We start from the raw sequence: 15243 nt of genomic DNA on the forward strand, positions 1-15243 counted from the left end.
GATTAGAAAAGCCAGAGGGACCAGAGATCAGATTGCCAACATCTGTTGGATCATCAAAAAAGCAAGAGAATTCCAGAAAAACATCTGCTTCATTGACTACGCCAAAGCCTTTGACTGTATACCACAATAAACTGTGGAAAATTCTGAAAGAGATGGGAATACCAGACCACCTTACCTGCCTCCTAAGAAATCTGTATGTAGGTCAAGAAGCAACAGTTAGAACTGGACATGGAACTACAGAATGGTTCCAAATTGGGAAAGGAGTACATCAAGCCTGTATACTGTCACCCTGCTTATTTAACTTTCACGCAGAGTACATCATGCGGAATGCTGGGCTGGATGAAGCACAAGCTGGAGTCAAGATTGCCGGGAGAAATATCAATAACCTCAGATATGCAGATGACACCACCCTCATGGCAGAAAGCGAAGAAGAACTAAAGAGGCTCTTAATGATGAAAGTGAAAGAGGAGAGTGAAAAAGTTGGCTTAAAACTCAACATTCAAAAAACTAAGACCATGGCATCTGGTCCCATCACTTCACGGCAAACAGATGGGGAAACAATGGAAACAGTGACAGACTTTATTTTCTTGGGCTCCAAAATCATTGCAGATGGTGACTGCAGCCATGAAATTAAAAGACGCTTGCTCCTTGGAAAAGCTATGACAAACCTAGACAGCATATTAAAAAGCAGAGACATCACCTTGCTAACAAAGGTCCATCTAGTCAAAGCTATGATTTTTCCAGTAGTCATGTATGGATGTGAGAGTTGGACTATAAAGCAAGCAGAGCACCAAAGAATTGATGCTTTTGAACTGTGGTGTTGGGAGAAGGCTCTTGAGAGGCCCCTGGACTGCAAGAAGATCCAACCAGTCCATCCTAAAGGAGATCAGTCCTGAATATTCATTGGAAGGACTGATGCTGAAGCTGAAACTCCAATACTTTGGCCACCTGATGCGAAGAACTGACTCACTGGAAAAGACCCTGATGCTGGGAAAGAACTGAAGGTGGGAGGAGAAAGGGATGACAGAAGATGAGATGGTTGGATGGTATCACTGACTTGACGGACATGAGTTTTAGTAAATTCCGGGAGTTGGTGATGGACAGAGAAGCCTGGCGTGCTGCAGTCCACGGGTTCGCAGAGTCATACGCGACTGAGCGACTGAACTGAACTGAATGGAGAGAGACAGTGGGAATGGAGAGGACAGCATGGTGGCCCCCATCCCTGCTCACCGTGAACGGTGTCTGGAGCAGTAGATGAAGAGGAGTCATGGGACCCCAGCATCACTGTTGAGGCACACAGGTGCAAAATGTAACACTGGTGGGGATGGGGGATTCTTCCTGTATCTTTGAGAACTGTGGGGATTCTCTGGCTCTGCTGGTGAAGGGGGCTTCAGGGACACTAGAAGCTTCCTCCTTGGTGGAAATATCAGAGCACTGACAGCAACACCCACAACATGCTGTCCAAGTGAGTGACCCAGGGAAAGGGCTCACCTAACAACAGAGCTCTGTCACATACAGTTACTGCATTCGGTTGAACAAAAGGAGCCAGACAGAAACAGGACAGCATTTGTGATTCCATTTATGTGAAGCTATAGAAGAAGTACATCCCATTCATGCATTGAGGACAAACTGGCCCCTGCAAGTGGGGCAGGGTGTGAGGGCATGTTCTGGGGTGACAGGGCTGCTCCCTACCATCTGGTGACAGGGATGTATGTGTATCAAAACTTGCCCAAAATGTACACCTAGGACTAGTGTGTTTCTGCTACATGTAAGTTACACATCAATCAAAGTAACAATTAAAGTGATGTATTTATAAAAATTTTTAATAACATGGGTACACACCTATACTGTAATCTTTAGCCAAAAAAAGGAGCAGCATAAAGAACTGGTATGTGTGTGAGAACAATTAATCAAAAAGTATGCATGGGAAAAGGTCTGGATTAAAATACATCACGTGTTAAGAGGGACTGTTTTGAGATTGTGAGACAATGACTAATTTTTTCTGTACTTTCTATTTTTCTGTTTTTCCTAGCTTGATACAATGAGCATGATGTGTTAGTTTTAGAATTAGATACATGTTCTAAAAGCTAGGAGATTCATGTGCTATTCTTTCAGCCCGTCTCACTGCTGACATTGATAGAGTCAGTGTGAGCCCCACGGGTTTCAGTTCATTGAGCTCATGCAGTTGGCCCTCTGAACCCAAGAAAGAGTCAGTGTCCTCCCCATCTTGTGCATGATACTCTGAGTCATGGTCCAGAGATGGTGTGGGCAAGCAGAGAGAAGCTGCCCTCAGAACTTGGGTGCAAAGATTCGAACTGGAGCAGCTAGTGAAAGCTTGGCCAGCACCCCAGACGGAGGGCTGGGCATCAAGTCCAGAATGGCAAACCAGCCAGAAGATCATTTCTTACGGAGAGTCTGAAGGCCTGCATATCAGAACCAGAGCCCTGGAAACTGGAAGGGCCAAGGTAAAAAGATAAGCAGAGATGGGGAAACTAAGTCATGGCATGATAAACCACTGGTTTGCCTTGCTGTTGTATCCAGAGCAACAATTCATTGCTTAAATGCTGAAGATGTTCCCATGGGTCCTCCCTTCCTTGCGCATCCCTGGAATGAACCCCTATCCCAAAAGGTGACCTGAATGTCCCCCTAAAAGGGGACACACACTGCTAAGTTGTGCTTCCTTGTTTCACCTGTGAATCCTCACCCTGTATTGCCCAAATGTGTCTTTTCCAAAGCAACTTGGCCATGGAGTCATTTTGTATTTAAGGAGGGAGGTCTCCTGGGGCCCCTAAAGTCTAGCACATAATTTGACAAGGTAGGAAACAGAAGCTCAGGGAGGGGTAGGATCTTGCTAAGGGCACACAATGAGGCAGCAGCACATTCTGGGTGACCCCGAGCCTGCTTCACTACTCTACACTGCCCTCTGGGGGTAAGTGTTCCCTCAAGTCTACAACCACCCCAATGACAACCCGCAGAAGACAGGGCAGACAAACCCCAGGTCCACGTGGTGAAGTACAAAGCAACCAAAGCCACACACAGAAACATTATGTTTGTCCTGCAGCATCCAAGAGTTCTACACAGTGTAATACCAGTGAACACACAAGGGTCTCTTCAAATTGTATTCCCTGTTTCCTGTGAAATTTTGTATTATTTGCTACCCATTTTGTAAATGCTTTCTCAAGCATACTTTGTACATCACCACTTAACTAGCCCACAGAAAGCCAGTACCAACAAAAGGCTCTACACTTGTTCTGTCGTTTGACCTTGACCACAGATCTGTCAAGCACATTTGTGATTGGGGTTTTTTTTTTGGCCCCCATTTTACAGATAAGAAAACTAAGATCTGGAGAGTTTCAGTAACTTGTACAAATCAAGCGGTAAACAGTAAAGCTGAGGATTAAGCCCAGCCTGGTGACTGGAGTCCAGTTCTCAACTGCTGTCTCTTGAATCCACATACAGCATGAACTTGAACATCTTTTTCATGATTCATTGCCCTGGTTGTGCTTGCCAGTTGCTGGTTCTTTCTGCCCCTTTCTGGCTTTTCCCAGCAGTCATATCCCCCTACCCTGTAGCACCAGCCATTAGCTTCTCCCTTTCAGCTTCTGCTTTGCTGACAAGGACCCCAGGAAACCAATTTTATTAGAATTTTATATAATAAATCTAAGAAAGGATCACTGAATGAGTACGAGTCTGATGGTTTTTTGAGTATACTATATGCTGCATGCTCAACTTGGATGTCTCAAGCAATCCTCCCAACAAGCCCAAGGAGCAACTACCATTATTCAGCCCATTCCACAAATGAGAAAGCTGAGGGCAGGGCCAGGCTTTGAGTTCAGGCAATTGACTGCAGAGGCCACTTCAACAGGTTTGGGGTCTTCTCAGATCACAAGTCTGTGTTGGCGTGTGTTTCTTAGCCTGTGGCAGAGGAAACAAAAGCACGCAGAGGGCCCTCCTGTGGCTCGGCGCTGGCTCTCAGTTCTGTTCTATGTTCTCAGTTCTGCTGTCAACAATTGAGGTTTTTAGATAAGTAACCAACCACCAAGGAAGCCTGGGGTGACTGCAGATATTGAAATAGAATCCTAAACTTGACCCTTTTCTTCTGCCACTTGCTGCCTGTTTCATGTTGAAAAACTCTCAAAGAAATTCCAGACAGACTGTATCCTTGGAGTGTGGGGCTCTGCTACCTATGTCCCTGGCACAGGACAGCTACCCACAAACACCTGCTGCCTTGGAGGGCTGCAAAATGGTGAACGAGGAGGCTAAAATTTCATAATGATGTGCCCCCAAGGTACTTGATCTGGAGAAAGATGGGCAACACATTTAGCTCACAGGTGAATATACAGTAAAAACCCTTAAGCAACCAGTTATTGTAGTTTGCAGAGGAAAATAGTATTGGGTGGTGAGTGTATGTGTGTGAGTTGTGGGAGGAAAGAGGGGGCAGTGGGGAAGTGAACAAAGTGGGGGGCGTGCATGTTCAGCCCATCAGTTGTGTCAGATTTCTTGCAAACCTATGGACTGTATGTAGCCCACCAGGCTCCTCCATCCATGGATTTTTCAGGCAAGAATACTGAAGTGGTTTGCCATTTCCTCCTCCAGGGATCTTTCCAACCCAGGGATCAAACCCACATCTCCTGCATCAGCAAGCAGGTTCTTCATCACTGAGCCAGCTGGGAAGCCCAGGTTTAAGAGGGACCACAGGGTTAATGTAAGATGTTCCCCCCACTTTAAAGTCAGTTTCAGCTGGCTTCCGTGAAGACAAATAGCAAGTGGGTCAAGATCTCTCACCCTTGGAGCCTCCCCATTGATAAGCCCTGCACTCTAGTACAAATCATTTGCCTCTTGGACAGCAGTTTCTTTCAGTAAAACATGGCCCTTTGACTAGATGCTCATGAATGTTCTTACAGTTCTAATATCCTTTAATTCCTTCTTTTTTCTAACCATTTGGGTAGTTGGGTGAACTGAGAAGCAAAAAGAAATTGCGTAATCAGGGAAACCCATGAATAAAGTTTCAGATTAGAGATCTATTTTCTAGTCTATTTTAAGCTCAATTTAAGAAAAAAAAGAAGACTGCTCTCTGATGCTTTTTTGCACGGCCAGATAATTATTCAGTAAAACTCCGCCCCCAACTCAGAAGAAACTGTGCATTTCCTACTTTTATGCTGTCTATATGTTTGATTTGCACAGCTCAGCTGGTCAGAGGAGCTGAGACATCCGTTCCCCTATGAGAATCTCTCCCGGTAAGTCATCTCTCAGCTAACTTTGCCTATTTCTTAGTGCAGCTTGAGTGATGAGTAAAAGCCTTTACAGGAAACCATAGAAAACATCAGAAATACACCAGGTGCTCATTGAACTATCTTAAAATATAATCTTTAAGTAAGGAAAAAGTTAGAGTTTAGAATCAGTTTCAGACTGTGATAACATCAAAGATACAAAACAGGATTATGAATGAAAGACTATAAAAAGCCCTCACTTTTCAAAAGAAAGATATTTTCAGAGAATAATTACTGATCAAAACCTTGACAGACATTATCTTTTGGTTAGGAGAAATAAAACCTCCTCAGCAGGATGCCCTCTGAACATGTGCCCAACCAGAAGCTGTGTCTAAGTCTCCTTTTATTTCTGCCAAGAAAAGAAGGAAGCCTGAAAATTGTCCAAATTAATAACAAGTTATAAATATCAAATCAATTTTCATAGCACATCTAGTGTATGATTCTTTTTCTGGCTCAGAATTTAAAGGTGAGATTTTTCTGTGTGCTTTTCCCAGCTGCTTAATCTGAGGTCCTGGGAGCTGGAGTCTCACAGGGACTAACTAAAGAAAATTCTCAGTCAAGCGGTGGGACCTAAACAGACCAGGCAAGTTAGTGGGTTGTGAAGGAACTAAGCTAACACAGGACGCACGCGAGGAGATGAAACACTGTCCACTTGACCATTTCTTATGTATTGGGGGAGGCCGTCCTTAATCATAGCAGCTCAGAAACTACAAACACAAACTTCAGAGAAAATGTGAGAATGGCAAGCAGGATTTCACAACTGGCTGCTGGCTCCTATGACCTTCTCCAGGGACGTGGGCATCAGACTGTTTCATTTTGACTACATCAATGCTCTAGGCTGACAATCCTGCTTGTAGTTTTCTCACCAAGGAGTGAAAGACAGGGACCATAGCAGATAAGAGTTACAGGCTGCACTGCCTGCCTTCAAAATTAGTTGCTTGCTCCCTGTGGGTCTTTGGGGAAGTTATTCATCTTCTCTGTGCTCTGAGGTTCTTATTTGCAAAACGGGGACAATAAACCTGACCTGCCTCACTGAGTCACCTTGAGGATTAACTGAATGAATGAAGCTTAGAACAGTGCTTGGCAGGCAGAGTGCCCTTGAGAACTGTTCATTATCACCAGCTAGCTCCTAATGATGCTATGTGTAAGCTAACTCCAGGGAATGACAGCTTAAGAACAGACATGGTTGGACAGTTCCTGACCCAGTTTCTGGACATGGTTATCACAGCTTCATTCACTCCACGTGGCTACACAACATCCGATTTTATTTGGTGAGATGACTGATGTGCTCCATCTAGTAAGCAGACAGTGTCAGTCACTCAGTCGTGTCTGACTCTTATGACCCCATGGATTGTACCTTGCCAGGCTCCCCTAACCATGGAAATACTAGAGTGGGTTGCCATTTCCTCCTCCAGGGGATCTTCCCAACCCAGGGATCGAACCCAGGTCTCCAGCATTGCAGGCAGATTCTTAACCATCTGAGCCACCACAGAAACCCAGAGCAGAGAAGCTAGCAGCAAACTAATATAAAAAGTTCATTGTTTGACCAAAAAAGGTACTTCAGTTAAATGTAGAAATCTATGTATCAGTTTTTAAAACCTACTGAAGTATTGCATTCATGATGGACTGCTAAGGACATTCTAGGACTTTATAAAAGAGCTCTTCTTTATTTACAGAGTCAAGCAAAATGGATTATCAAACATCAACTCCCACCTATGACATTGATTACGGGATGTCAGAGCCATGCCAAAAAATCAATGTGAGGCAAATTGCAGCCCGGCTCCTGCCCCCACTCTACTCGCTGGTATTCATCTTTGGTTTTGTGGGTAACATGCTGGTTTTCCTCATCCTGATAAACTGCAAAAAACTGAAGAGCATGACTGACATCTATCTGCTCAACTTGGCCATCTCTGACCTACTTTTCATCATCACTGTCCCATTCTGGGCTCACTATGCTGCAGACCAGTGGGTCTTTGGAAATACAATGTGCCAGCTATTCACAGGGTTCTATTTCATTGGTTATTTTGGTGGAATCTTCTTCATCATCCTCTTGACAATTGATAGGTACCTGGCTATCGTCCATGCTGTGTTTGCTTTAAAAGCCAGAACAGTCACCTTTGGGGCGGTGACAAGTGGGGTCACCTGGGTGGTGGCTGTGTTTGCCTCTCTCCCAGGAATTATCTTTACTAAATCCCAAAAAGAAGGCTCTCGTCATACGTGCAGCCCACATTTCCCATCCAGTCAGTATCACTTCTGGAAGAATTTCCAAACTTTAAAGATAGTCATCTTGGGGCTGGTGCTGCCACTGCTTGTCATGATCGTCTGCTACTCGGGAATCCTGAAAACCCTGCTCCGGTGTCGCAATGAGAAGAAGAAGCATAAGGCTGTGCGGCTCATCTTCGTGATCATGATTGTCTACTTTCTCTTCTGGGCTCCCTACAACATCGTCCTTCTCCTGAGCACCTTCCAGGAATTCTTTGGCTTGAATAACTGCAGTGGCTCTAACAGGCTGGACCAAGCCATGCAGGTGACAGAGACCCTGGGGATGACGCACTGCTGCATCAACCCCATCATCTATGCCTTCGTGGGGGAGAAATTCCGAAACTATCTCTTACGGTTCTTCCAAAAGTACATCGTCAGCCGCTTCTGCAAAAGCTGTCCAGTGTTCCAGGGAGAGGCTCCAGAGCGAGCAAGCTCCGTTTATACACGATCCACGGGAGAACAGGAAATCTCTGTTGGCTTGTGATCTGACTCAGTGTATATATGCAAGCTGTGGGGGAGTAGTTCTTTTCGAGAGGAAATTACTGTCAACAAGGGTTTAAGATTCATCCATCAATTTGGCATCAGCTCTAAGTATGTTAGGTATTTCAAGCCCATCAATTTTAGAAAGCCAAAGCAAAACATGCTGATGAAACAGCAATCTTCTCACTTCCCCCCCCACATACAACAATTTATTAGCAAGCTCTCCCCTCACTACAAAAGGTTCAATGTTTAAAAAAAAAAAAATCCTCAGAGAATTGTTAATTCCTGAGTTTGGTTACCTGAACAGGAATAACAAAATGAACTGAGGAAAGTATTGTATAGTTTCTTATCTGGGTAGGGCCATAGCCAGGTTGCAAATGTGATTAAAATAGGTCCTTCTCTTGCCATGGGGAGAAAAGACATTCCGGTGATCAGATAAGAAATGACATCTTCCATGTGGGATCTCCCCCAAAAGGTATGTTAGTAAGTTCCACAGACACTGATGCCAAGGGAGAGCCCTGTGGTCTGCCGAGACCTGAGAAGGCTTCTTCGCAGAAAAGGGACTGGAGGTCGATGGTCTGTTGGTGGAGAAGCTGAGCTCCAGGGTGAGGGCACTGCACAGGCAAAACTTGGCTGTGGGGAGACAGGCACTGGCTGGGGGAGCCCCTGGGAGGAAAAATGAGGCTGGCGCATGGGAAAACTGGACGGCATTGCTCATCAAAGTCCGAGAGCAGAGTGGGGAGCCCTGGCCAGTGTTGCAGAAGGCTCATTCTGTAACCAAAGGATGGCCTGGAAAGGTGAGCATTCAGGTCAAGGAGACCAGCAACAATGCGATCAAGTGAGGAGGCTCCACTAAAGTTGAAGCCAGAGATGGGAACAATGGATACCTCCTCACAGCACTGAGGATGAGAGTCAGCAGAACTTGGGGTGGATTTGGTTTGGCAGTGAAGGGCAGAGAGGAGTCAGAGACTCCCTAGATTTTAGGTAAGCATCAGAGGTGCCCTAAAAAAGACATCAAGCATGGAAGGAGGAGGAGGTTTAGGTCAAAACAGGAGTTGGTAGAAGAGAAAGGGTCCAGTTTTGTAAGCTGAACACCACCCTACGCAGACAGACCCTGGGCTGTCTATCGTTGACTGCTCCTGCCACCAGAGCAGTCCTTCCATCCTGGCTCAAACCATGAGGCATCCCCAGGTGGCTCTGAAATACTAGATTTACAAATGCACGAGTCTGAGCTCCAGGAACACTTCCAGGTCAGATATGACATTTGGCTGGTACTGATTACATAGTTAAAAAAATCCAAAGCTTTATAAGCACTGAGTAAAGAGGCCTGAAAGAGCTGAAGGAAGCCTAAATGACAGCTTTTAAGTACGGTCTTCTGGATTTAACTATCAATAGATAAAGAGAAGACAGACACATTCATTTGGAAACAGGCCGCTTCAAGCTTTTTAAACCACAGAATATACAATTTACCAACCTCTGTGCTTCAACCTGAGTGTCAGGGCTAGAGATACACATTCCAGATGCATTTCTGAACAAACCTTATCCAAACACTAAGAGACTTCTTTCAAAGGAAGAATTGTGTGGGATTTTTTTTGCAGTTTGCTAGTTATATTATTATTTTGTATATGCCTAAGACTGTTTTGAGTCCAGGGGTAGCTAAGACCATCACTGTAAAGATTAGGTGGGAAAACACAAAGGAATGAGAACCTCTCAAGAGATTAAGACGTCAGAATAAGAGGTACTACTGATTCTTCTCCAGCTCTAAAGTGTGAAACTTGAGGGTTGTGGCTGTCAATAGGAAGTGACTGGAAGGGTCTTTTGTCTTGCTCTTAAAGTTGTTGAGAGTGTACACGCGGCATATGAACCTCGTTTCTGGGTCAGTTCAAACATTCTGATATATATATATACACACACACACATATACATATATGTGACATTATTATGTATATAGACAGTTACAAGTTGCTTGGAAGAAAATATGCATCTAATAAAAACCCTGAAAAATAACTGACTGTATTCTTGTTCTTTCAGCCAATGTACATTTAGAATACTACACATAAAATTGTGAGAGAATTTTTTAAGTAGCTGATTTGGAAAATTTCACGCACATACAAACACACATCTTGAGGATTATTTTTTCTAATTATTTTTAAAAGTTGACCCTCTCACTGGGTCAAATTGCCAGAATAATTTGTTTTTAAAGACGCTACCTCTCAGAGTGGAGATTCTGCACAACTGACCCTGAAAACTTTCAAATTTCAAACTTAATTCTCTACTCAAGCAAAAGAATTAACATGATTCTTCAGAGAAAATCAATGTGTGATTCAACATATGTTAACTGTCTAGGTTGGACAATGGAAAAGACATAATGCTGTAACTTGGTCATTCATCTGTAATCTTGCGTTGCAGACACAGGTATACAGAAGAAGGTCATCGGTGGCTGTGAAGATTGCTTTTGTTTCATTTGACAATCTCTCCCCAAAACTTGGCTGCAATTGCATTGATGACAACGGTGTTCACATAGACTTCTGTGCACGTGTCTCCTTCCCTCAAGGAGGACAGGCGCTCCAGGTAGAGGTGACCTACCTGGGCACATTTGCACAGTTTTCCCCCTGCTTCCCTCTCCTCTTCCAAGCACACACTAGAGTCGGTTGCCATCCTAACTTGGAGGTCTGTGACAAGGACAGCTTCTCCCTAACAATACTGAAGGACCGCCTTCTATCTCACAGGGTACAAGGAGGCATGAACCAAGGTCAGGTGGGAGGGGCTGGGGTTAAAGCAGAGGGAAGGACCAGGGAGAAAGGAGGCCTCCCCTGTAAGATGAACGTGGCTGCATAGGGAGGTCGGAAGGTGTCAGTTTTATGACTGATACACATGTACTTCTCATCCTCTTTCCTGCTAAATAAAACTAGCCCAATGTCAACATGAAGAAAAGCTACCCAACGTGTCTGTACACCCAACGTGATACACCCAACGTGATGTACCCAGGGTGCATCTTGTCCCCCATCATGTGTACGCCTCACGCCTCATTTGCCTTGATCCTCCACACCCCTCGCTCTGCAAGCCCCTTCACTGCCCACCTCTTTTTTTGCCCATCGCTTAGATCAGCAAATGAATGTAAACTCCTTATGGCCCGCAGGTTCTGACTTATCTCAATGCCTCAACCCAGAGGCCCTGTCGAGAGGGTTTCATACATGCCATGGAGAAAGTCAAAGAAAAGGTGAATGTCCTTAGAGGGAGAAATAATGTGCAAATTCATAAATTGGGATTCTGCTGACATCTGTATTCCAAGGGTTCTCAGTAGCAGCAGCTCTCACTAAATTAAACGCACTGGTATTTCTAGCGACTAAATAAGTTATTTACTTTATATCAAAGGACAGATTCCCCTACATGAACATAGATGTCCAAGTGTTAACCCTTCTTATGACGGCAGGAGACTTACCACAGAAGTGAGATGTGAGCCAGAGAACAACTCCTGAGCTTCCTAACTGCTCTGGCTCATAGCTTGAGAGCATATCCTTAACCAGCAGTTCAGGGTTTGTGCAGAGTGTCTATATAACCCTTGGGGTGAGGAGAGACAGAAGAGGCAGAAAGAGGCATTTTTCATAGGTCCTTTTCAGTAAAATTCACTATAAAAATCTTGCTTGTGTTTTTCTAAAATACTGTCAAACTTTAATATTTTACATTATGTATATGTCAAAATTATGCCACACTTTTCATTTTCCTTAATTTATTGTAAGCATTTTTATAACTCTTATATTTGGCTCCATACTGTTACTACTTTGAGAATAAGTTCTGTACCATTTTGATTCTGCCATGCTTCAGCAACTTATTTTTGTCTCTTTTAAAGTGGCAACTAGTTTTTTAAAGCACAGCTTATATGAATTTTTCAAATTAAATGCAAAGCCTTTAAGAACCTTGGGCTGTACTGCCCCCCTGTGGCCACTTAGCAAACCAACAAGTGTGGCCAGCAGCCATCCTTGATCAGAGATATGCATACGGAGCATTTTTATACTCAGCTATTTCGTGTCTGTCTCTGCTGGCACCACAGCTGTTGTGTAGAAGGAGTATCACCACAACAGGTCAGGGTGGATGATGCACTACTCATTATTTGTGAAGAACAAGCGGAGCATCAGTGGAGGCCTCACTGATGGAATGGTAACCCACTCCAGTATTCTTGCTTGGAGAATTCCATGGACAGAGGAGCCTGGCGGGCTATAGTCCATGGGGTCGCAAAGAGTCAGACACGACTGAGCAACTTTCACTGATGCCCGTAGTGAAGGTCCCAGCTGCCCAGAACCAATCTCTGCAGATCTGGCCAATTTCTGGGATTCAGATTTGAAGTCTGTGATGCAGCCTGTGGCTCTGACTTTCAGAACCTCCCCAGGTGATTCTAAGTGCTGCCACCAGTTTGAACACCGCTTGCTTGTAGCCGGTTGAACCGAAAGCAGGTTCAGCGAGGACTGCCATCTGGGCAGGATGCTGCCCAGCCTGGAAGTGGGCGACTTGTGGGCCCAGGAGAGTCTGGACTCAGATCTTACCATTTTCATAACAGAACACTGACTCTGTCTTCCCCTCGGCTGATTTTAAAAGCATGTAAATCTAGACTTAATTGGCAATATAAAAATAATCTGTATTTGAGGCTCCAAATATTTTGCTTTCATTTCTGGTTTTGGATTGTGTTTTGACCTGTCTGTTCCAAGTGAAAAGTAAATAAAAGTGGGATGTCTGGCGCCCATGCTGAGCTTGGCGGCTTCAAATTCAATAAAGAACAAGTCAAGGTCTGTCTGAGATGGTTTGCAAGTGAATATAGATTTTGCTTCCTTTGGTAAAAGAATTCTGCCCCCACCGTTTACGTCTCCCTTCAGTAAGCACCACCTTTAACCAAGTCCAGCAAAAACCGTCATCCCTAAAGAACTGGATAACTCTGGGAGTCCTGGTCAACCCTGGATAAGGCAATGAAAATTCTGCAGAGATATAAAGTTTTAAAAGAGCATTGCTCCTATTTAGTCTCATATTTCTCTACTTATGTTTACTACCACTTAGCTAATATTCTTCAAAAATCCCTTTTAAGAATACAACATTTTCCAACATATGATCAAATCAGGGCTCTGTTGATTGGTTAACTCTCTCCTTCATGCAGGGTACAAAGAAGAGCCTGGTAGATGAAAGAAATAGGTATTTAAAAATCAGACTGACTTCAGTTCCAGCCTCAATACTATGGGAGTTTGCATAAGTGACCTAAAGACTCTGGATGTCAGATTCCTTTCCTGTAATTTGGTATACTATTAATATCCACTGGGAATTATGCTGGTATATAGTGTCTAGACCAGCACTGTCCAGTAGCATTTTCTGTAATGATGGAAATGCTCTGTATCTGCATTGTCCAATACAGTGGCCACCAGACTAGTGCAAAATGTGGCGATGTGAATGTGGAACTAGGCTCTTTATTTCAATTAATTTATTTTTTAATATGGCATATAGTTGGGAAAATAATGGAAACAGTGGCAGACTTTATTTTCTTGGGCTCCAAAATCACTGCAGATGGTGACTTGCAGCCATGAAATTAAAAGATGCTTGCTCCTTGGAAGGAAAGCTATGACCAACCTATTCAGCATATTAAAAAGCAAAGACATTACTTTGCCAACAAAGGTCCTTCTAGTCAAAGTTACGGTTTTTCCAGTAGTCATGTATGAATGTGAGAGCTGGACCATACAGAAAGCTGAGCACCCAAGAATTGATGCTTTTGAACTGTGGTGTTGGAGAAGACTCTTGAGAGTTCCTTGGACTGCAAGGAGATCCAACCAGTCCATCCTAAAGGAGATCAGTCCTGAATATTCATTGGAAGGACTGATGCTGAAGCTGAAACTCCAATACTTTGGCCACCTGATGTGAAGAAGTGACTCACTGGAAAAGACCCTGATGCCGGGAAAGATTGAAGGCAGGAGGAGAAGGGGACAACAGAGGATGAGATGGATGGCATCACCGACTCGATGGACATGAGCTTGAGCAGGCTCCTGGAGTTGGTGATGGACAGGGAAGCCTGACGAGTGCAGTCCATGGGGTCGCAAAGAGTCGTACATGACTGAGCGACTGAACTGAACTGAACTGATGACCAATGACTACATTAATGGACAGTACAAGTCTGGCATACAATAGATACTCATAAATATCGGTATTACTTGGACTCTGGCATCAAGGATTCCTATGTTTAAATTCTTAGGCACATTACTAAATGTTTCCAAGCTTCAGTGTCTTCATCTGTAATATGGGCCTAATAACAATACCTTCCCTATAGATTTGTTCAGAAGATTAAACAGAAACTGCATGCTAACAACTTAATGTAGTACCTGGCACACAGAAGGAAACTGTTGCAATTGTGGGCTACTTTTCTAATAATAGCTGTTTGCTCTCTAGATTAGAATCCCACTCCAGCAAAGAATGCTCTTCCCCATGGTGGGTGATCCAGCTCACTTTCTGCAGGGGAACAGAAGCACTGCAGACCTGACAGGGCTCTTCGGTGTGAAATCAAACACTGTGTGTTTAGAATGATAGACAGAAAGGGCTTCCCAACTTTGTGGCATTATGTTCAATCCATCAACCTTATAGATCTCCTCTGAAAAGTCTTTTAAGGGTAACAAATCTGATCAGGTTTCTGGCTGGATGCAAACCCTATGGCTCAAAGCAAAGTGAGAGATGGGGATGTGGGTGACAGGTCAACTCCTCTCCCCTATCCCTGGGATTCTGACAGAAGCTTATACACAATGAGAATCAAAACTAGATAATAGTCAATGAGTCCTGGCAAAGTAACACGGGCAGATGTGGCTTAGGCAGGAAGCCAATGGGGTTTCTCACCACTGTCCTCAATGAAGATCCAGGACCCTCACCCCGAGGTGTACCAGCAGAAAGAAAGCGCAATTGAGACGCCCCCCAGCCCACATTCCTCTCGCGGAAGCTGGGACAATCAGGGGTGAGAGAAAGGGTCCGCATCAGCCCTCCACTGAGAGGGAAAAAGTACATGGGCAGAGGCTCTGCCTTCCTTGGGCCAGAAGCAGAAACCTGGGGAAAGGAGAAATGAGGGGAGTCTCCCTAGTACCATTCAGCTGTGCATTAACCATCTGCAACTCAACATGCATTCATTCAGCAAGCATTACGGAGGGACTTCTACGCACAAGATAGCAACCGTTCCACAAAAGACAGTTCCTGCCTTCACAAGGTTCACTGTTTAGAG

At 44.3% G+C, this 15243-nt stretch overlaps 2 protein-coding genes across 2 annotated transcripts in view; one reads left to right on the forward strand and one right to left on the reverse strand.

Moving 5' to 3' along the window:
- Positions 1 to 15243, reverse strand: part of XCR1 (X-C motif chemokine receptor 1) — a 321508-nt gene that overhangs the window by 284107 nt on the left and 22158 nt on the right. The window lies entirely within an intron of this gene.
- LOC122425045 (C-C chemokine receptor type 5) lies at positions 5123 to 10019 on the forward strand. Its single transcript, XM_043443346.1, has 2 exons — positions 5123 to 5237; positions 6947 to 10019. Exons 1-2 carry the CDS (start codon positions 5222 to 5224, stop codon positions 8014 to 8016), a joined length of 1086 nt encoding a protein of 361 aa, XP_043299281.1. The 5' UTR covers positions 5123 to 5221; the 3' UTR covers positions 8017 to 10019.

Source organism: Cervus canadensis, chromosome 22 (genome assembly GCF_019320065.1).
Source record: "Cervus canadensis isolate Bull #8, Minnesota chromosome 22, ASM1932006v1, whole genome shotgun sequence".
In the NCBI taxonomy this organism is placed as follows: Eukaryota; Metazoa; Chordata; class Mammalia; order Artiodactyla; family Cervidae; genus Cervus; species Cervus canadensis.